Here is a 22,278-nt window from a genome sequence, read left to right as displayed (position 1 = left end):
AACTATATCAAGTTAAATCCTATATATGTTCCATATAACAACTATTTTTTTTTTCTTATTACAAAAAATTGGGCAACTATAGTTCCGATTATCACCACAAGTCAGGACATATTTTAAGATAAAAAAAAAACATAAATTATTTATCAACAAAGTCCTTATATTAATGGAAAAAATTAAATTGACAACATCTAAATGCATGAATTATACGAACAGTAAAACAAAATGTTTTGAACAATGAACAATCACTCTGAATAGATACTGACTTATCTTTCCAATAAATCCTCATCGAGAAACGAAATGAGACTTCTCTCCCCCAAATATCCACCTCCAATAATTGCTCCAAAAAATAAATAAATAAGGCCATATAATAACTGGAAATATTATAATTAATTTGACTAGGAGAATTGAATATCTCAAATTCTCAATATTTTTCCCATACACGTAGTTGCCAGATATCAAAAAATGAATGCTGTCTTGATTAATTTACTAATTAGATAAATAATTATTGAGTCATGATCCAATCTTCCCTATTAAAATATGGTACCCAGACGGAATATCGTATAGTCAAAAACTGCGCCACGAATTCCGGTTGGTATAATAATTAAGGAAGAATGGAAAATGAACACTTCCATGCCCATTGCCCTTTCTTTAAATTAAATAATATCTACTTTAACAATGAAATGGTCTTTTTAGCTAAATTACACAATAACTAACTTCAACTAGGCTTAATTTATTCTTTTTCCTTATAATAAGAAATTGAATCTTCCAAAATAAAAAATACAAATACAAATACCCACGTTAAACATGCCAATAATTTTTCAATCAAAAATTATTTATAATATAAAGTTGTGTCTGCATGAAAATATTATTGATTTAATCCTGTATTTTTTATCTTGTCATTTTTATTTTCAATATTAATCTTTTAACACATTACCCGCACGTGCAAATCTTGATCTCGAAATTTTTTTTCATAAATGAGTGCCAACAAGATCCGACTCCAAGAAACTCCCGTTTCTTCACGCTCTGATATTGTATACGTTAAGCGACCACCTCGCTTAAAAACTTAAAGTATGAAATAAATTTAAATTAGTAGAGCCATATATTTTGGTAGAGGCACCAATTTATTGACTAAGATTTTGTAAGTCTAAAGCTATATATAACGGAAAGCTGATTGAATTTGTGGAGTTGGATAAGATTAGTAAAAGTCAAGATATGACCATAAAATTCATGCGTAAGATTGATTTTAGAGAAAGGTTTTGATTTCCCACGAGAAAGATTTTTGGGTTTGGATAAGTTTTGTGGGGACTCGATATTGCTATTTAATGGGATTTCTTCTTATCCTTTTTAATTATTTTTGGGCAAAAAATTTAATAAAAGATACGGATAAATTTTATTCTCTTTTTAAATTATTAGCCGACCTTAATTATGGTAATAAATGCTTAGTTGTAATTCTCAAAGTAACTATGTAAAATAATTATATAATAAATAAAATAGTTATTTTCTTTTATGAGTAATGGGTTTCGAATTTGTGATGGTGGTTATTAATTATTTATACAAATTTTATATAATTAATATTATTAAGTATTCATAATTAGAATTAATTATGTAATCATAATTGATTCATTTTTTTCGCAAAGATTTAAAGGAATTATTTCAAATGAGTTCATATTAAATATGAATAAATTACAACGAGCTCTCATGAGATTTTTGTATAATTATTTATACTAATACCCTCCTGATTTTAACCCCGATTAACAACTTGTCCAATCTGTTAGTCTCCATTAAGTTTTTTGCATTCTGGTGAATTGAACAAAATACCCTTGTCCACTACAATTATAATTTTATTTTTTTTATGGATTAAGTGGATAACATTTTTGCCACTTTTCAATTTTCCATCCACCTTGTTCGAATTTTTTTTTTTAAAAAAAGAAATTAAAGTAAGGACAAAGATGACAATTCCAGACTTCTATTAAAGAGTTATATAATTTCATCAAGTATCGTGAGAGTATTTATAAATTTTCAAACAAAAAATTGATATTTATAATTATATCGAATTTTAAGGGATGTGGTTGTAATTTATCCAATTAAATATATTTAAAATCCATCACCATGTACCAGGAATTATGATTATGTTTTTGTAGTATAAAAGCTAATAGAGACGTTCTCAAAAATCCATGGGATAACATTGATTTTCAGTCAAGAGTTTCACTTCAGTCACTATATGTTGGGCTTGAACTCATCAATGGGTCTGAGAGGGAACTGGGCCTCTTGTAATAATATTTAAGACATATACACCAAGTGGGGATTTAAATATCCAAACTAAGATTTAAGAATTTATGTAAGTATAAAAATAGGTAATTTAGAAACATTTGAAATTTGAAACCAAAGTCAGAATAAGAATAATTTTCGTAAAGTAAAAGATCAATTATGGAAAAACTATAGGTTCAGAATATGAATAATTTCCGTATATAATTATGCTTTGGAAATATAGCCTATGATTCTACCATATTCAATTTCAATCAAGTAACCAATTCTTTTTTCTTTAAAAAAAAAAAGAAGATAATTATATTTCACCCATATGAAATTTGGTGTAATTATACATAAATTTTCTATAATTTAAAAAATTATATCTAACATTTTTGATATTTACTTTCGTCTAACAAATAAATCTATTTATTCGTCAAAATTCGCCAAATCTGCTTATATTAACCAAAAAAAAATGAAAAAAAAATTTATATTTACCCCCTGATTGGCTTAAACTAACTTATTGCAGGTAAAAAAAAAATCTTTATATGATCAAATTACCCTCATACGTCTTTTCCGTTATAAGGGTAGTGTAGTCCGAAAAAATTTATTTGATCTGCAGTAAATCAGTAATAAGTCAATTAAGGGCTAATGAAATGACTTATTTTTTAAATAGAAATAAATCTCACAAGTGTTAAATATAATTATTTAAATCATAAGAGGTCTACGTGTAATTACACTAAATATCAGGGGAAAAGAGTGTTACTGTCCCAATAAAAAAAGTATGCTTTTCTTGAGGGTAATTAATCCAAATATTTTGATGAAGTGTGGGCCCCTCGTACGTTGATTAATGATTATATTAATCAAAATAAAGGGTAGCTTAAATTAAAGAGCAAATCAAGAAGTTGAGTCACCATGTTGTTGAATAACATTTATTAATGATTTTTCACTTTTTATATTTATTTATTTTATTTGGAATGGGCCCTTTCTCCCATTTGGGGTTGGCTTTGCTGTGCAGCTTCCCACTCTCTCCATATAAATATTAATTATTATATTTATAATTTAAAGAATCTTGAAATTCAAGAACCCTTTTCAACTTTTCCTAATAGTTTCTTTTCTGTTATACACAACCGATAATTACATGATTGCAACATCAATGCGTTAATGTTTCTCGTTTCTTTAAATTTTTTAATTAAAAATCAAATTACGTATAAAAATAAATACCCGCATAATTAATAAGACTCGAGCCCACAAACCTTATTTATAAGACTTCATGTGGGATTCGATCAACCAAAACATGTAAATTTTTAAGTCGTAGACTCGTATTTCAACTGTATCACTGCTAGATAAAAAATACAATATTAGTAAAATAAATTAAATTATAATATTAATAATGTCGGTAATATTACATATTAATTTACAATAATTTTCATTATAACAGAATTAAAAATGTTACACCTTTCATAGTAAAACATTTCAATACAAATGATTAGTTACAACATAATAATAAAGAAAAATTGTTAGCAATCATCATAGTAAAGTTTTATTGTCTCTAAATTGTTATTATGTATTGTTAATAATAACAACTTAATAGAATATTATTGCCATTAACTCAAAATCGTGTCAATTTATATTAAAATAAACTCCTACAGTCAAACTCATCAAAATTATTATATATTGATAAAAATAAATTTATTTTATAAAACTCATTAAATAAAATTTATACGTATATTCTGCAACCGATAAATCAACATCATCACAACACCTATATATAAAAAAATATATAATATTTATTTATGATTAATTATCATATTTAAAATTTAAAAAATCAAATTATCATAGTCATGCAATATCCACTAGCTGTTATTTCTACAGGCACGACACCAAAATATTAGTTACTACTAAAAATAGTACTAAGCATAGCTAAAATTAGAGTGAATAACAATTAATTATGATTAAAATTTAAATTTCTACATTAATTTTGCCTGTCCGGCAAATAATATTAACTTTTCACGATTTTAAAATTATAATTATTTATAATGTAGAAAATAATTTTTTTTATAGCCGCCAAAAAAAATGGCCTAAATTTTGGCAAGAAATTAAAGTTAAAAAGCAATAAAAGAGAAGAAATGAACAATAAATTCCCCATAGAGAAAGGGATGGGCTGATGACAATAGAACTAAGCAATCATGACAATAAGCCCATCATCACAAGAACCCTATCATCTCATCACCAAAATACCCATCCACCTGCATAAAATCCCCAAATACCCATAAAATTTAAAATTGGTATATCGTCCACGGCAACATAAGCTTGGGATCTGATGACTTAAATAACAAAATAATTGTGTTCCTATCCCCCACACAAATATTATTATTTAAATAATAATAATAATAATAATAATCACACACCAGGGCAAGCCAGATTGTCTTGTTCCACTACCAATTTATTTTCCCTATATTTTAATCCTAATTTTTTAATTAGGTAAGGTCAAATTGATGCAGATTTCAACAGATTCTATAAAATAAAAAGCACATAGTACAATAGTATTGAATTGGAGAAAGAGTATTTTTTTAATTTAATTTTTAATAGAATAAAGTATGAATTTATGCATTCCCCAGATGAAAGTGGGCATGGGGCCTAGTCTACTCTACACTAGTGCCTATTATGTTTATTTTTATTTTTTCTACATAGATAAGATCATAATAATAGTAAAATTTGGGGAATTAATTAAATTAATGCAACTAACATGCATCAAATCTAAAGTTTGGTGTAAAAAGTCACTGTGCCATATTACACGCTTGTCGCACTTCATGGACTTTTTATTACATATGATACTATACTATACTATATATATATATATGTGTGTGTATGAGTGTGTGGAAAAGAAAAAGATGAAAATGTAATAAAGTGAATAATTAAGTTGTTTGATCTCGATATAACAAAAAGGAGAGCTAAAGATTTGTTATTCTTTTCACTTTGCCCCTTAAAAACTTTTTTCATTTCATTACCAACTATATTTATATATGTTTCTTTTTTTAATTCGTTTATTAATGTCTTTAATTAGTTATTTATTTTAATGAGGAAGATAATATTTCTGGTAATAATGCTGCTCAATATTATCAAATGTGGCTTGCGATTCGACTGGTGTCCTATTGCGCTAGGTATTGTCCACTCCAACTTCATAAAAGTCTCACGGGTTTATTCGAAAAATGTGTTTATTAGTCACTCAAGCTCTTCTTGATAAATCTGGAACGCTCACATATATCATCAATCCCCTTAGACGAGAGGTTCGGGAAAGGCGCATGGTCTCGTTCCCACAGACAGTGCCAAATGATGTAGCTTGCGTTTCAATAGGTGCTCAACTGTGTTAGGTATTGTCTATTTTGTGACCGATCGAGTCGCAAACCACATGCGCATATAGAGTAACTAAAATTACAGACAAAGCCAGTAGTAAGTTAGTTTTGGACTACTCAATGTATCAATTTAACTCTTTGTATTTTTCAAAATATAACAATTTACCTCTAGATCCAAGGAGATAAATTATTTTATTTCAAAGAACATATAAAAGTATTTTGCTATTTTTTTCATAGGAGGTAAGTTGCTCATTTGTAATATCAGAGTGGAACTGTTTGCATTTCTTTTTATAACTATTACTTTTTTTATATATATACATACAAATACGATTGATTTCATAAATAAGATCGATTAACATTAATAAATACGAGTTCAACAATACTTTTCAAAAATTAATTAAAAGCAACAAAACCATATATATTATCTAATACAAAAACCCCTTTTTAGCTTTATACATATTCTAATCAACAAAACATATAAAATGGATGATAATTGGCATCTTTTCCCAAATTTTGAAACTATTATTGCCATTCACAATAGACCAACATGGTAAAGAATAGTCTAACTCCATATTTAAAAATTAAAATTTTAAAATAATATTGGAAAATGACATTTTGCTAACTATCTAAACATCCAAACCATTCAAATAAATTAATGTAGATAATGAAAGTGATTAATTAAAAATTAAAATATAGTTAATTAAAGTCTTGCAAACTTGCTTGCCAGCCATGTCCACTGCTACATGCACAAAGAGAGCATCATCTCTTGTTCCTCTAGATTGTTTTTTTCCATTTAAAAATAAAATAATATTAATTACGACCAGTATTATTATTATTATTATTATTATTACTACGACTATAATATCACCCTAATCACTTAATTAATTAATTAATAGCACATCGCTTTTGAGATTAATTTTTTAATCACCTAAAGCAAAAGATAAGCAAAGTACTGCACATGAGGGTTTAATATTCCAAGATGGCATATTCTTCCATATTCAAATCAACTGCACCATGTCATATTAAATTAAAATAAATATTATTTTATTTTTCTTAAATATATTTTCAATTTCCTTTTGGCTTAAGGAAAAAGTTAATTTTGATTTTAATGGAGTCACACGGCTAGGGACGCCGCCACGTAGGCTGAATGACGTCACGTGCTGATGGACACGTGGCGGGCCCTGGAGGATTTCTGAAGGATAAAAAAAAGAGGAAAACCCACAAGCGACAAAAGCAAAAGCAGTGGTGGGTCAACCATTCCGGTTGGGGGTCCTACAGGTCCGACGTGGCCGCAACAGTCTAATAAATAATGGTATATCTTAAGGGGTTTGGTTAGAGTGACAGTGCTGTGATTGAATACCCCCTCGCCTCCCTCTCCAGTTCTCAGAGCTGGAGATGTCCACATTAAATTACCTAACTTATTTTATTTTTATTTCTGTAGTGATATAATAATCAATATAGATATGGTCGTAGGTCCCTCCGTCGGTTTTAATGATTTGCCCCAATCAATTCTTTTCTTTTTTTCTTAAGACTTTTTACATAAATAAATATTTTGACCTAATTTTATTATTATATACTACTCCATCTATTATATATACACCCATACGTAAATATTTCGATATTTTGTTGTTTGGGTTATGTTGACAAAATCAATTAATAATATTTTACGTGTAATTAAATTAATTTGGATCATTCTAGACTAGAATAATATTAAGATTTTAAATATTGAATGATTATTCTCTCTAATAATTTAAACTTTTAGATGTAGTGATCGTGTAATATGATATTTGAATTAGATCGAATAAAATTTTTTTAACTCGAATCTCATCACTACTCATTTATATAAGTATATGTTTGATGACTCACGTTGAGAGTTTGAATTTTAAATGAAATGGTTTCTATTCTTAATAGCTTAATATTATATTTCATAATTCAATGTTGAGTTAAATCTTTAATATATGATAGTAAACAAAAAAATATTCGTATCAATTGGGCTTTTTGAAATCGCTTAAATTAAAAAAAATAAAAATAAAATAATTATTCTTACCACCGGAGATGAATCTAATTTGATGTAAATTTAATATTATACATTAAAAAAATATCTATATAAAATTGATTGCTGAAATAGGATCCAAAACCCGCTACTAGAAAAAGTATTGTTTTTGGACATGATGATTAAGTAATAAATAAGTGATGAAACTTCAAATTTGAGATTGGTGTTAGAGCAGTAATTAAATATAAATATAAATATAATTAATAATAATATGGGAGAGAGAGAGAGAGAGAGTGGTCCAGGTGAAGGAGGATAGGATTGGTATTACAGGGAGCAGAGGGTGTTGTTACACGATTCATAAAGAAATAATGCCACGTGAGCATTCCGATGAGGGTGAGGGTTGGCGTAGGTGAGAAGACGAAGAAGAAGATATTTGGGTGGGAGGAGGAGATGATGATTGATGAGTGGTGGTGATTGAGAGGAAGAGGGAAAGTGGTGGATGGGCAGTAGCCAATCACAGCCAAACGAGAAAACAAAGAAAAATTAATAATATAAGATCTTGCAGACGCGCTTCGAACTGTGAAGTGGACACCTACGGGAAGGAAAGTGACCATGCCACGTCGGACCACCCCCTTTTATTTTTAACTGATTTCTTTATTTTTTTTGTTTTTTGTGTGGGGTAAGCGGTGGCAGCAAAGGCCAACTTGTGTTTTTGGTGCAATAAGTGTGAAACCAGCAACATTATGGGACCAAGTAAAGGAATAAAAACATAGGGAAACAAAAGTTTTTCTTTTTTTTTTTAAAAAAAAAATGCTTTTTACCTTTTTTTGTTAAACAAAAAAAAAGACTTTGTGATGGAGGTGTTATTGGAGTGAGGAGGGTGGGTTTAACCTAAGTTTTAATATATGGGATTTATTTTTTAATGAATCGAGTTGTTGTGGTTCGTTTTTTAATTGTAATAATTTACATTGGATTAGATTTCAATGCCTACTATCAAAACTCATAATTACCCTTTTGAGAGCCACATCAGAACTTGTAAGTCTTACATGTTTCTCAACTGTACACATAAATTTTTAAATAAAAAATAATAATAAACGAGTTAAACACAAAACTTAGTTTAAAATCAAAGAAATGTTCTTCTTTTGGTGCCAAGAGAAGCAACCAAATACTTTGGAAATTCTTTATTAGAAACCGACAATATTTTTATGGGAGGTGAGCACAAGTCATCATCATTTAAGAACATCTACTTATTAATTAAGTTTAATATCATCACAACTACGCTTCTTTCATCCATTCTTAATATTCTAATCTTTTTTCCGAATGATGTAAGATACACATATTTTTTACTATTTTTAAATCGCCCCATAATTAAAATTTAATATTATATTATGAATGTAATCAGATATATTTATTTGATATATAAAATATTTGTAATTGTCGAGTGCGCATTTAACGCATCTCCATGGTGAGTGTGTATTATGTTCCAATGGCACCAGTGAGACTCACCAGCACCTGTTTTTTTGTTGCTCTTATGCTAGACAGTGTATTCAACTGTTGCGACGTAAGGTCTGCTTCTCTTGAACCACTAAAGGATGAACCATTGATGTATTGATTGCTGCATGAAGATGGAAGGAGAAACATGTTATCAATGATGCCTATTGTAATCTTTTGGCATCCCCTGTGTATCACATTTGGCAAGAATGGAATCGACAGAGGCATCAACAGCTGGTTCGTGATGCAGTGTCCCTTGCTCGAATAATTCTTGATGAGCTTAAACTCCATATACTTAGTGCTGAATTACTTCGTAGCATTAGTACTATCGCCTTGTATAGAGTATGGCGGATACCATGGCCTACTTAAATTGCCATTTGATTTGTTCACTTTGTATTTTCCCTTTACTTAATGAAATTTACCATTATCGAAAAAAAGATGAATCTTATTAAACTCATGATCTGGTTCGACTGCTCTAACTAGTTATCATTTGAGACACGTTTCAAATTTGATCGAGTTTATTAAATTAAAACACGAACCTATCTCTAAAATTGTTTAATTAATGATCAATTTGTATCCGACAAGAGAGATCAGTGTGGGTTTTTTATTTATTCAAATTTAGTATTAGATATAATATTTAAAAATACAAATGCCATATAAAAATTTGCCATTAAATAAAATATATAATTATAGTTTAAAAGAAATATCTGATATTAGCGTAATTAAACGTAATATAAGAGGGGTGTTATTGTAATTCATCATAGTTTTTGCAATGTGGATTTTCCACTAACTTGAACACCAAGACAAGTGCAAGTGTTTAGAGAGTTAAAAAATTATAGATAATAGCTAAATACATCACTTTGAAAATAATATTTCATAAAAGTAATCGCGATTCTTGTACTATTTGTGGTAAAGGCGCATTTTTAGGCGATAATTGGTTTTTTTTTTTTTTTAAAATAAAGAAAAATAGTAGGAGATTGGTATTGGAAGAGGGGGGGGGGGGGGCAATTGACCAGGTGCAAGCAAGCGGCGGAGCATGTAAGAACGTAGCTCCATGGGACCCACTTACACGCCATCGCAACGTGACAATTAGGCTTAAAAGGTTTGGGGGTGGGGGGGGTGGGTAAATAAAACAAGATAATTAAAATTAAACAAAAAAAAGGGAAAAAATGGGGCAATTACAGGTCGCGGGCCCCATAGACTTCTCGGAAGTTCCGTGACCGTGACTCCAGCTTATTTTCCCTCTCCTCCTCGCATAATCACCATCGGATGTCTCGAGAATGAACGGTCCGGATACGTCCCATTTCTCCACGTCCCCACCAAACCTGTCTGCCCCCGGCTGCCAGCTAGGACTTTTTTTATTAGTATTCCAGACCAGCAACGTCACCGATGTATCGACGGATGAAGAGTTTCCACAGGCACCCGCCAAGCAAATCGGAGCCGTCCAGGTGGGTCCTACGTATTCTATTATGGAGAAAAGTAACTAGGAGAGCTGCTACAATATACTCCTTAGTCCCTACCACTAATCACTAAGGCCCGTAATTATTGCGCCTTTAAATTATTTTTTTATTGACTTAAATAATAATAGTAATAATAATAATATCCAATTGTTCTGTTCTGTACTGTTCTTAGGGTGGGAGAAACCAAAAAAAAATACATTAAAATAAAAAATAAAACCGAAAAATAATGAAATTTGACCGGGGCTGGAGCGATATTTTCTGCGGTCACCTAGATTCCTTGTGATCGTCATGTTGCTTTTACCAAGGTCACCGTTGCAACCGCCTACCTCCGGTCACTCCCCACTCACCCTCCAGCTACTCTTCAGCCCTCCCTCCTTCGTTTCTGGGCTCCTCTACCATAGATAAACTTGCCCCAAATTACATTTTCACTCCCAATACTTTTACTATTCTCATTTACAAAACTTAGAAAAATTCAAGGCATTTGGTTATATATTCCATAAAACTAAAAAAAAATCTACACATTGAATTCCATAAATATAGTAAAGCAGAGGACCAAACATGTTCAATTTTTGAAAATTTTCTAAAATAAAAGATTAAATGTGACGAGATTACCTAATTTCAAAGGTATCATAAAATAGAGGACTGACCAATTATTATTATTAAAATAGATTAGTATCTACATATTGACAAAAAATTTTATTTCAAAATTACAACTTATTATCTATATTGGTAAAATTAATTTATTATCCAATTACAACAAAAAATTTCCATTTATTTGATGTAGATGAGATACTGATATAGTAAACAAATAAAAGTATATGATAAATAAGATTATGAAATAATTAATAAGGAAATTTTATTTATAATTAAGAATAATTTTATAAACAGCTCATTCTCCTAAATTATGTATGTAATAAGATTGCATGCTAATGATTTAAAGAACATACTATATAAGACTGAAATATTATTAAGAGGCGTGAGGAGAATGACTTTCTTATTTGAAAATGACAAACAAGGAAGATCAGAGGGAGGGGGAAACCGACACGTTCCGGTGACATCTGATTTTAGGGTGGTCTCGGTATTTATCCGAGGGTGGAGGGTGCCGCCATGTTGGCAACGGGGGATTATTAGCCATTGGATGAGGTGGGGAATTGAGGGCTGAGATTGATTTGCGTGACAAAGCAAAGTGCATCTGAGGTTTCCACGAGGGCTTTTGTAGATGTAAATAAAATAGCCCCCCAACAGATGAACAGATGATGAGATTGAGATAGCAGGAAAAAAAAATAAAAAAGGGTTCATTTATAGGGGCACAGAGAGAGAGGTGTAGAGGGGGAGAGAGAGAAACAAAGAGAGAACTAGAGAAGCTGAAAGAGAAAGAAATAGTGGGAGAGAAAGGAAGCAAGAGAGGAAATTTGTGAATGAGGAGGAACCCATTTTCAGAAAAGATCTTTTACAAGATTGTTGTTTTATCCCCCGGATTTGTACTGAATCTTGATTTTCCGGCGAGTGTAATTTCTTTTCATTTTATTTCCGCCGAATTATGCTGTAACTGACCTGTGGTGTGAGATATCTGATTGGATTTCTTCATCTGGGTCAAGCTCAAATTCTGATTACAAAGCGTGGAAAAGACAGTAATGGATAGAAATAGAGAAGCCAGAAGAGCTAGTATCGTGGGCTCTAATGGCTTCAACAGAAGAAGACACAGAACCAACAGTCTCAGAGACTCTCCAGGTAGATAAAGATTTTATTTTAACAGATCTGATTGTTGTTTTAAACCGAGATTCAATCCTTTACAGTTATGATGAGTTTCTGCTAAAGATTTGGGCTTTTTTGTTTTCGTGTTTTCTATTTTGCAGATGAAGATGGGGCACTGGAGTTGCAAGAATCTGTAAGGTTAAGGGATAGAGTAAAGAAAGATCGGGATCGAGAGAGGGAGAGAGATAGAGAACGAGAACGGGAGAGAGACAGAGATAGAGAAAGGGAAAGAGAAAGAGATTTAAGAGAAAGGTCTAGTCGGAGTAAGAGGAGAAGAGCTGAGAGATTGACGAGCAATAGAGAAGATATTGGTGTAGATGAAACTTCAGAAGAGAGTGTGAACGATGATGAGGATGAAGAAGATGAAGAAAACACCACTGCCGTCACCGGCGTCAGGTTGTTGACGCCGTCGGTGGGTTCCATTTCCAACCACCACCACCACCACCACGGCCACCTTAGCAGCCACCACCAGAACCACAGCGGTGGTTTTAGTCATCAACAACATAATAGTAATAGTACTAGTAATATTCTTACTAGTAATCACCATCTTCAACATAGGAAAAGCTTCCCTCCTAGTTCTTCTTCTACCAAAGTTTTCAGACAGCCTCCTGTTTGGAAGTCCGGTGATGAAATGATCAGTGTTTCTGTTCCCAGAAAAGCTCGCTCTGGTAAGAATTGCAGTCACCTCAAAAGAATCGTGTCCCTTTTCTTGATTGCTTGTATCTTCATGATTTTCTGGTCAAAGATTTCATTTTAACGATTTTCTCAAATTTTTTTTTGGGTTTTGGTTTCGAAGCTTGTACAAAGAGGTCGCACGATTGGATATCAAGCAACAGTAATAACAATAGCGGTGGTGGAGTTTCCGCCGGAGACCAAATTCTCAGGCAAGCCTCGACTTCTCCTGTGAGACAGGGCGTCGTTTCAACATCAACGCCTTCGCCAGCGGCTCCAATGTCTCCTTCTTCTTCCAATGCTTCCCTTAGAAAGAAGCTTGTTAGTGTTCAATAACCATCCGTCTTCTTGAAGGATTTCAGACTTTTTTTGTTTTCTTGATTTTTGCCTGACGCTGGTTTTGTACTCTGCAGAAGCCTAGTGTTAACAATAGTGGGCCGAAACACAAGCCACCGAAAGTCTCATCGAAGCCTGCTTCTTCGAATCCTGAGGAGTTGGAGATTGAAATTGCTGAGGTGTTGTATGGATTGAGGACTCAATCACAAGGCCCTTCATCCAAGAAAGAGGAATCAATAGAAGTTAATAGATCGAACAGCGATGCCAAATCGCGCAATTCATCGCCAATATCCAACTCCACTTCAACTAATAATCCCGTTTTAGGACCTAGTTCTAGCCCTCTTTCAGCCGTCGGTAAGTACTGTGGGTTCTTAATGTGATTTCTGCCCATCTTCCGTCTACATTCCTGGCTAAATTCTGGAGCTTCCACTCCCTTTTTAATATTTTGGCAGCGCCGAAGAGAAAAAGGCCAAGGCAAGTGCCCGAGAATTCGGGCTACGGTGCCCGGAGCAGCCCCATTTCTGCGAAGCCTGATATAGATCAGACACCAAAGAGTGAGATTTCATCTCCTAATTTGGAGAAAATCTCAGGATCCGCAGCTGAAAACGGATATGAAATGGGAGGCAATTCTGTTGGTTCACAAGGGCAGCCGATGGAACCACCGGAGATGACAGCGCCAGAATCAACTAAGTTGGATTCAGAGATCAAGCCCGTGGCTGAAGAATTAAGGGAAAGCAGAGATTTGGTTGCCAAGGAAGAGGTGAGCTCACCAAAGGATAAAGAATCTCCTGCTGTGAGAGCAGAGGATAGCAACAAGGATTCAACATCGATAGCGACAGCTTCTTTGGGTGCTACAATGATTAAAGCGTGAGTATACAAATTTGACTTTCAGTGAGTGAAGAGTTCTTTTTCTCGTAATTCTCATATGGGGTTGGAATTGGCCTAATCTTGAATTCTGTTGTTATGCTTTTCTGGAATCAGGAGCTCGATGGTTTCCGAGATGGAAACTGAGAAGGAAGAAAAGTTTGAAATAGATCTGATGGTGAGTACAGTGACATCTCAAGACCATTCTATTTTTTGCTGAAATGTTAGTCTTTAGTCTGATTGTTTGAATCCCATTTCAGGCGCCGCCTCCACAAGTAAAATTGTCTCCGGAGAGAGAAACCAAGATTGATTTCACGGCTGCGGCTGTGGATCAGAAGCCGGTTCCTTCAATTCTCGAGGCAGTATGTAGATCAACGAATTCTCACAATCTTTGTTTGCGGATGTTCTGTGTTGTGGATTGGCAGTATGTTGATTTTTTCTTGTTTGGCGGAGTCATGCAGGATTTGAAACCAGCAGTGTCCAAAGATAAAGAAGATGAGAAGGGTGAGAGTGGGAAAGATCATTCAGCGAATGTGGAAGCTGAAGGAAATAAAGGTAAAGGGACAGAACAAGAGGATGAATCACACAAGGCAATTGAGAATAAGGGGAGGAATATCGATCTACAGCTTGATTTGGAAAAGACTGAAAAAGATGAGAGTGGTGCAGTTAATGCAAGCGGAAACAAAGTGGCTCAAAAGCAGCAGCAGCAGCAGCAGCAAATGCCAATTAAGGCAACCAAAGAAGAGACGCACCCTGAGAAATCTTGTAAGGTTTTTTTGCCTGTCGTATTCTTGACGGCGAAGCATGATATGTATTTTGATTTTTGATGCTTCACATTTGCGAATCTTTGAGAAGTTTGAGTTATTCTTCATTTTCTTGTTTTTTAGGTCATTCAGCAAGCTCCTTGCCTTTGCCTATGTCTATGGCTAGTTGGCCTGGTGGGCTTCCACCCATGGGGTACGGTCGGGTTGATTATTGTGTTTCGATGCCCATTTATTGGATTTTAAAGTGTTAGATCTGTTGTATTTTGGCAAAATAACTTGGTTATGGTCACCAGATATGTGGCACCATTGCAAGGAGTTGTCTCTATGGATGGAACAACTGTTACACCAGCGCCTATACAGGTACACTATTCTTGTTCCTTCTCTGTTCAAGTTTCTCTTTTTTTTTTTGTTCTCCTTTCTTCCTCTTCTTTTGATCTTTGTTGGATCTTTCTTTTACCTTTTCTCTTGATGCTTTGGGTGAATTTATGCAGCCCCTGTTCTCGCAATCCCGACCGAAACGTTGCGCTACACATTGCCACATTGCTCGGAATATACACTGCCTCCAGCAATTCATGAAGATGAACCCCTTCTGGCCGGCACCTGCTGGTTCTGCATCTTTATTTGGGTCGAAACCTTGCAATCTGAATGTCATGCCTGCGGATCTACACGGAAACATCTCCGTCAGAGGTGTTAATAATGTGCAGGATAAGGGGCAGAGCCCTGTTGGCATTCCCAATAATGGTGGGAAGGAGAAAGGTGCTCAACCTGCGCCAACTTCAGATTCTGCTCAGAGAAAGCAACAGATTCTAATCCAGCAAGCATTGCCCCCAGTACCACCTAGTAATTTACTGGTATGTTTTGTCGGTCCCTAATTTTTCTTTCTATTTCATGTTGAGCCTCTGGAGGTGGTGCTTGTGATTCCTGAATGTTTATTGGTTTTTTTTTTTCTCGTGTCCAAAAGGGGCCTGCTTTTATATTCCCCTTGGGCCAGCAACAGGCAGCCGTGGCTGCTAGGACGGGTGCTGCAAAATCCCCAGCGGCTGTGGCTTCATCCAACAGCTCCAGTTCTGCTGGCGCAAGTGTCTCAGCGGGTGCAGGAGCAGCAACTACCTTGAGCTTCAACTATCCTAATATGACTGCTAATGAAACACAATACTTGGCAATCTTACAGAACAATGCATACCACCCTTTCACTATACCAGCTGTTGGAGCACCACCGAATTACAGGGGAGCCCCTGCTCAGCCAATGCCTTTGTTCAACGGTTCCTTCTATTCTTCTCCGATGATTCATCCATCACAACTTCAGCAGTCGCAACCACCATCCAATCAGCCACAGCAATTGCTGCAAGCCCATCAACATGGAAGTGCTTCTAGTGGTTCCTCTTCATCCCAGAAGCATTTGCAGAGCCAGCAGCAGAGGCCACAAAGCAGCGGTGTCACCAGTGGTTCTGGAAGTGCAAACTTGCAGAACTTCCCGACGCAGAAAACTCAGCCGCCTCAGCAGTTACAGCAGTCGCATAATCAGTATGTGCAATCGGCACGACCAAGACACCTTGAGGGTGAACCAGGTGGTGAAGATAGCCCATCGACAACTGACAGTCGAGGGTCTCGAGCCTCCATCAATATCTATGGTCCGAACTTTGCAATGCCCATCCAAAATTTTGCCTTGGTGACTCCACCAGCTGCTTTGGCTAGCGCTGCTGCAGCTGCAGCTACTGCAAGTGGAAGCAGTAATCAAAGTGAGAAGAAGGCCCATCAACCACAGCAGCAGGGATTGAAGACTGGAGTAGATTCCTTGCCTCCACATAGCTTTGCAATGTCTTTTGGTCCCATCAATGGAACTACGGCTAGTTCAAGCATTGATATATCATCCATGGCTCAAAATGCTGTGTGGCAAAGTAGTGAAGGTGCACGAATGAACTTCCAGTTGCTGGCAGCCGCATCAGCTGCTGCTAAGGCTGCACAGAAGAACTTCCGGATATCTGAGGATGGTAAGTCTGGATGTGCTGATTCTTCTGCTGCAGATGATGAAAGAAAAAGCTTGGCTGGGAAGACTCCAGGTGGTGTAGGACAATCCATTGCATTTACGAGATCAGACGTGGCTGATGCACCTGTTACTTCCATTCAGGCCAACAGTGTTATTGAGAGCTCTGCTCGATCTCTAAATGTATCATCTGGTACTGCCCGCAGCTCTAGATCCGTGGCAACCAATGCTACAGGGGCTATCAATGTCCCAAATGCGCATATGCAAGCTCAACTGCATCAGCAGCAGATGCTGCAGCTTAAACAGCAGCACCAGCAGCAGCAACAGCTGGCTGCAACTGCAGTTAATCGGAGTAAGGTGCCTGTGAGTAGTAATGGTAGTATATATTCGGAGCACTTGAATTCATCTCCTGCCATGGCTGCCAAGTTTCCAAATGCCCTCTCTGGGTTCCCACAAAATCTTATCCAGAGCAACAGTAGCAGCCCCACTCAATCGCCCCAGTGGAAGAGTTCTGCAAGAACACCCACCTCCCAGTCCTCGTCTCCTCTGGTTTCATCCACTACAACAACGCTCAAGAATCTTCCCCAGCAACATTCTCGACCTCAGTCCCAAATGCACACTCAAATCTCCTTTGGAGGAAATCAGAAACCATCCACGTCTCAAGGGCAAGCACCTCCAAGCAGCAACCAGGCTCCATCTTCCCCAATGATGGTTGGCTCTCCAACAACCTCATCCATCTCCAAAGGAGCCAGTGGGAGCCCAAGAACTACTACATCTGCTTCTACAAACAACAAAATGGGTCAAGCTTCTTCCTTGTCAGCACAGCAGTCCAAAAACTCACCATCCCTTCCTGGGCAGAAGTCTCCATCAATTCTTGGGAACCCTCATGTAGCTTCTTCCTCTTCCAGCAGTGGAGCAAAAACTCAAATGCAACAACAGTCTCAGCAGCAGCTGCCAAAAACTATGCAGCAGGCACAACTATTCTTCTCAAATCCTTATACTCAATCACAGTCTCCTCATTCTACCAGTGCAAGTTCAACAACTTCTGGCCCAACTGGCTATTATATGCAGCGAAGACGGCCAGACCAACACCAACAAGCACCAGGTTCTCTTGTAACATCTTCAACTGGGGTATTATCATTGTGCCCTCCTGTCACGTTGTCTGGCACGAACACAAATGATCCAGCTAAGGCGATTGCTGCAGCCACTTGTAATGTGAAAGGTGGCGGATTGCCCTCTCAATTTGCTGCACAGCCCACTGGAACGCTGTTACCTGCTGGCTTCTCTTATGTCCATCCTATTCCAGCTACTGTTCAGGTGAAACCTGCTGAGCAGAAACAACCTGCAGGTTAGTATTTGTGCTGCTTGTTCCATTAATGGTAACTTTTTATCTTGCGGACCCATTATAGGTTGAAAGTGTGGGAGCTACAAACATGTTTAGAATAAATGGGGAGTGTGAATTTATGAATCAACTTATGATTTCTTGACCAGGAAATGACAATTTGCATCCATGGCAGCCTGAGAAGAAATGAAAGATCAGAATCTGACCATTGATGAGGGAAAACTCTGATGACACACATCTATTGTGTTGAATGAGCAACCCACAATTTTGGAAGAAGCACAAGGAGGGGTGAAAGAAGAATGGTGCGGCTTGCAGTTCTTGCAACACAAAATGCCATGAATTGGGAATGATATGTGTACACTCTTGTCCATAGTTTGACACAGTTCTTGATAGGTAAAGGTGCTAATGAAACTGATGTGTTTTGATGGTCAAGATATCGGCGTCGAAAGGGAACGTAGATCAATTTTTGTATGGACAAGATGAAGTTAGAACTAAACATAGACTAAACAATTACTGCTTTGTACTGTGAATTCTTGGTTTCGCTCATCCTCTTGTTCGAAGTAAAATGAAATCTTTAATTACCAAAAAAGAAAAAAAGATGAAGTTAGAACTTAGAAGACAGGTGAGGAGGAGAAGATGAAAGATATTCCCATCTGTTTTAGTTAGGTAGTGGAGGTTCTATTTTATCATTTGTATCTTCTGTTCTCCTTCCTGGGAAATTATCTTTTGGACATATATGTAATGGAGATGTACATTTATGTCTGCCACATGTAAGATGAGCCCTCAATTTCCTTTTTTCTTTCTATCATAATCATATCTGGCCTACAGTTGGTTGGATGTTGTGATGATGGTGATGCAATGATGCTGCTTTTAATTTTTTGTTTGTTCGAGTGCTGGACCCCCCCCCCCCCCGGCCCCCAAGGCAGAGGGGTAAACCGCTGGTGTTTTATTCATTGGCCCAAGTGCCTGCCCCTGCCCTGGTTTTGGTTTGTACTCATGTGCTTGGAAGAGTTCTCCCTGCATTTTCTCAGGATCAAGGATGCGCATCAGCAACACAAAAAGGAGGAAAAACTCGGCCTTTTTCTTCTTTCATTTGTATTCATATATTCGATTGAACATGGAATTTGAGCTATTATTGTCTATTTACTACAGAAATCTCAGTTTAGAAACTTAAATTCATACATGTGTTCCTAGAATCATCAATTGCTTTAAATTAGCTACGGCAGTTCTTGGACCGTCGAGGAAGATTGACACTTCAAGTCTATTAATGATATAATACAAGAAGATGAGGGTGGAGCCTTGGATCTATGATTTTTTTTTGGTGTGAGAAAAAGGTAAGTGGACCATTTCTTGATTTGTCTCTCAACACAATAATAAATATATCTGTGCGGGTTTTGCTGCTTGAATTATGAGTTCTTTTGGGGGGTTGGGGGGTTTGCTTTTGACAAAAGCAGGTTGTTGAAAAGGGAGCCTCCTCTTTTCATTGTCTGCATATTACACGTGGCCCTTGTCTACTTCATACATAGATATATCGCAAGACAACCTTTCTTTATCGTCTCTGTATAAATAATGTGCTACGGATAACCGAAGCAAGAAAATTGTTACTACTTCTGGGTTTTGGGTATTTCATATTTGCAATTTCAAGTACATTCCCCCCCTTTTATTTAGTTATATTTTGAGTTGATCGAAATCATTTTCAGAGATACCTACTTCAGCTCGCCCACGGGCCCCAAGACATTCAAAGATAAGCTTCTTGATCTGGGCTTGGCCTTCCAGAAGCTCACCTGCCTCAATTGTCTTTTGCTTCTTTCTTACATACTTACACGTGTTTTCTTTCCTTGGACTTTTGTTTCTCGCGTTGTATTGTTTTACAAATGCATATATATATATATATATATGTAATTATTGATTGATTGCTCTAGTTTATGCTGTTCGTCATCACTTCACTTTACGTCGGCAGTGACACTTTTTCATTACGTTTTTAATGCTTTCGTAGTGTTAGCTTTCGTTGAAAACATGGAGGCCCTGTTTGGATTTGTAAAGCTGATTCAGATTGCAATGAAATTGTAACGAATTCATCAACGACATCCAAGTTTGCGAGTTGAATCATTCAACTCTTGACATGTGATACATAAGTATATTCTGATCCAAATTAGATTTGATTGAAATAAAATTAATTATATAACAAGTATAATACACTTGTTGTGTGATCGATATACACTTCTAAAAAAATGATACAAATATATTATATTTATTCTGTATTTAATTTAATTTGAACAAACTCGATTTAAGACAAATAATTTGATCATACACAAACATTAGCTGTTAGGAAATGACATAATCATAATTTAATGACAAATTTACTATTGATGTCGCAATGCAACCTAATTCTTGCACTAAATGCATTTAAGTATAGTATTTAAACCCTAACCTGAACTTAAAGCTCTAGTCTCAATATTAGCACACTTTAAACCTAATCTTGCTTTTACCATGGACTGCTAAAACATCGTTATCAAAAAAAAAAAAAAAGGACTGCTAAAACCCTTTTTCGAAAATGTTAAATTACGTTGCAATAAATTTAATTAGACTATCTAGTTTATCAACTGAGATCTAGGGAATGACATTTTTTATGTTGTATTTTAAAATTAGTATACTTTTCATTCCATCAGTCACAAAAATCTAATCAATGACTCAAAGATTACAAAAAATCTGACTTCCATTGGTTGCATCAAATTGTGTTAGTATTTTGGCGGATTTTATTGTAATTAACGTTTTGTTCTGTACATCCAAGGTTTTGCAATCCGTACGTGATAATCTATTAAAAGAAGGATACAACTCCAAGAAAAGGAAATTCCCAAAACAAAAGCTGAATCCTCAGGAGTTGCAAAGTGGATTATATTTACCTTAAAAAATAAACTTCAATTACTGCTAACGCAACTTGCAAGAGAAGACGAGAAGAATGAAAAATAATAACACAGCAAATGAATTTGCTGCAAAATTTTATCATTTTTCCCCTTCTTGAGATAAAGAAATAAAGCAAATATAACACAAGTAATTCTCTGAAATCTTCTTCTCTACAAAGCCTTTCATCAGCAGCCATAGATCAATAGATAAATTCAAATCAAACCTACTGAACTTGGAAATCCTCAGTTGCTCTGGAGAAGATGATGCTCCTGAGGTCTGGCTGAAGGGGAGATATCCCTTTTGTTCTTGTCTAAAAAGCAAGCAGCTTCAAACATACTAGTGTTATGAAGTTGCCTGTACGAGTTTTACTACTTTAAATACCAGTTGACCTCATGGGGAAATGGTCCTTGAATATAAATGTAATAGTTTTAACACAACCAGAAAATCTAATGAAAAGAAAATTTGTGGGTCCATAGTGTTTTCACAGGATCAGACAGCAAAATCACAGACAAGATAACAACTTCCTGGAAATCAACTTTCAGACTGTTTTGGTGTCAGAATGAGTCCAATTCCACATTTTGGTAAGAGACTTGATAAGTTTCTCTTTTAGTGTGAATTTTCATGCTGACAGAAATTAAGTGGTAGGACCCACATCCATTAAAAAGGGGTTTGGCCTCACTCACATCAATTCTTGGGTTGGTGGGGTGGGTGGGGTTGGATGCCCATATCCGAAGAATTTCCAATCTTGTGCTTCTTCCACTTGGTTAATTTTCAATCTTGCATTAAATCTTCCAATGTACTGGTGAAAATAAATAAGTTAAAATAAAATCCCATAAGTTGATGATATATATTAATCTTGAAAAGAAACAGCTCCTTTAGACAAAGATTTGCACATTTACAATAGTTTTTTTATCTTGACTGGTACGTTACATCATTTCATGATTTAATAATGTGAATATGAAGAAAGGTCCACATCTCAAGTTTGACAAAGGAGAGTGGAAAAGTTTAAATCAATTTCTTATAATTTATCCAACATGTATTCACAATACTGTTACCTGAAAGGAGAAGGAGCATATTTTGGATTTATATCAACCCCCCAACAATTTTCTATCA

At 35.4% G+C, this 22,278-nt stretch overlaps 1 protein-coding gene across 2 annotated transcripts; it reads left to right on the top strand.

Moving 5' to 3' along the window:
* Nucleotides 1-11,789: 11,789 nt before the first annotated feature.
* TIC (time for coffee) lies at nucleotides 11,790-19,106 on the top strand. 2 transcript variants are annotated; one of them, XM_088885754.1, is made up of 13 exons: nucleotides 11,790-12,275; nucleotides 12,401-12,967; nucleotides 13,096-13,292; nucleotides 13,385-13,661; nucleotides 13,760-14,174; nucleotides 14,289-14,349; nucleotides 14,432-14,533; nucleotides 14,633-14,936; nucleotides 15,059-15,128; nucleotides 15,229-15,295; nucleotides 15,427-15,786; nucleotides 15,897-18,267; nucleotides 18,437-19,106. In XM_088885754.1, the coding sequence occupies exons 1-13, from the start codon at nucleotides 12,179-12,181 to the stop codon at nucleotides 18,439-18,441; spliced, it is 4,893 nt and encodes a 1,630-aa protein (XP_088741880.1). In that variant the 5' UTR covers nucleotides 11,790-12,178; the 3' UTR covers nucleotides 18,442-19,106. The 2 variants fall into 2 exon arrangements, with proteins under 2 accessions (XP_088741880.1, XP_011090737.2); XM_011092435.3 differs by having other exon boundaries at nucleotides 11,791-12,275; nucleotides 18,411-19,106.
* Nucleotides 19,107-22,278: the final 3,172 nt, after the last annotated feature.

Source organism: Sesamum indicum, linkage group LG10 (genome assembly GCF_026168435.1).
Source record: "Sesamum indicum cultivar Baizhima isolate 11 linkage group LG10, ASM2616843v1, whole genome shotgun sequence".
Taxonomy (NCBI): domain Eukaryota; kingdom Viridiplantae; phylum Streptophyta; class Magnoliopsida; order Lamiales; family Pedaliaceae; genus Sesamum; species Sesamum indicum.
The sequence above is the reverse complement of the archived record's forward strand: the minus strand, read 5'-3'. Positions and strand labels throughout refer to the sequence as shown.

Coding starts and splice junctions, on each gene's coding strand:
- TIC (XM_011092435.3), top strand. CDS start 12,179: ATGGATAGAAATAGAGAAGCCAGAAGAGCTAGTATCGTGGGCTCTAAT. Junction 13,293..13,384: donor CTTCCCTTAGAAAGAAGCTT/GTTAGTGTTCAA, acceptor TGTACTCTGCAG/AAGCCTAGTGTTAACAATAG. Junction 13,662..13,759: donor TAGCCCTCTTTCAGCCGTCG/GTAAGTACTGTG, acceptor ATATTTTGGCAG/CGCCGAAGAGAAAAAGGCCA.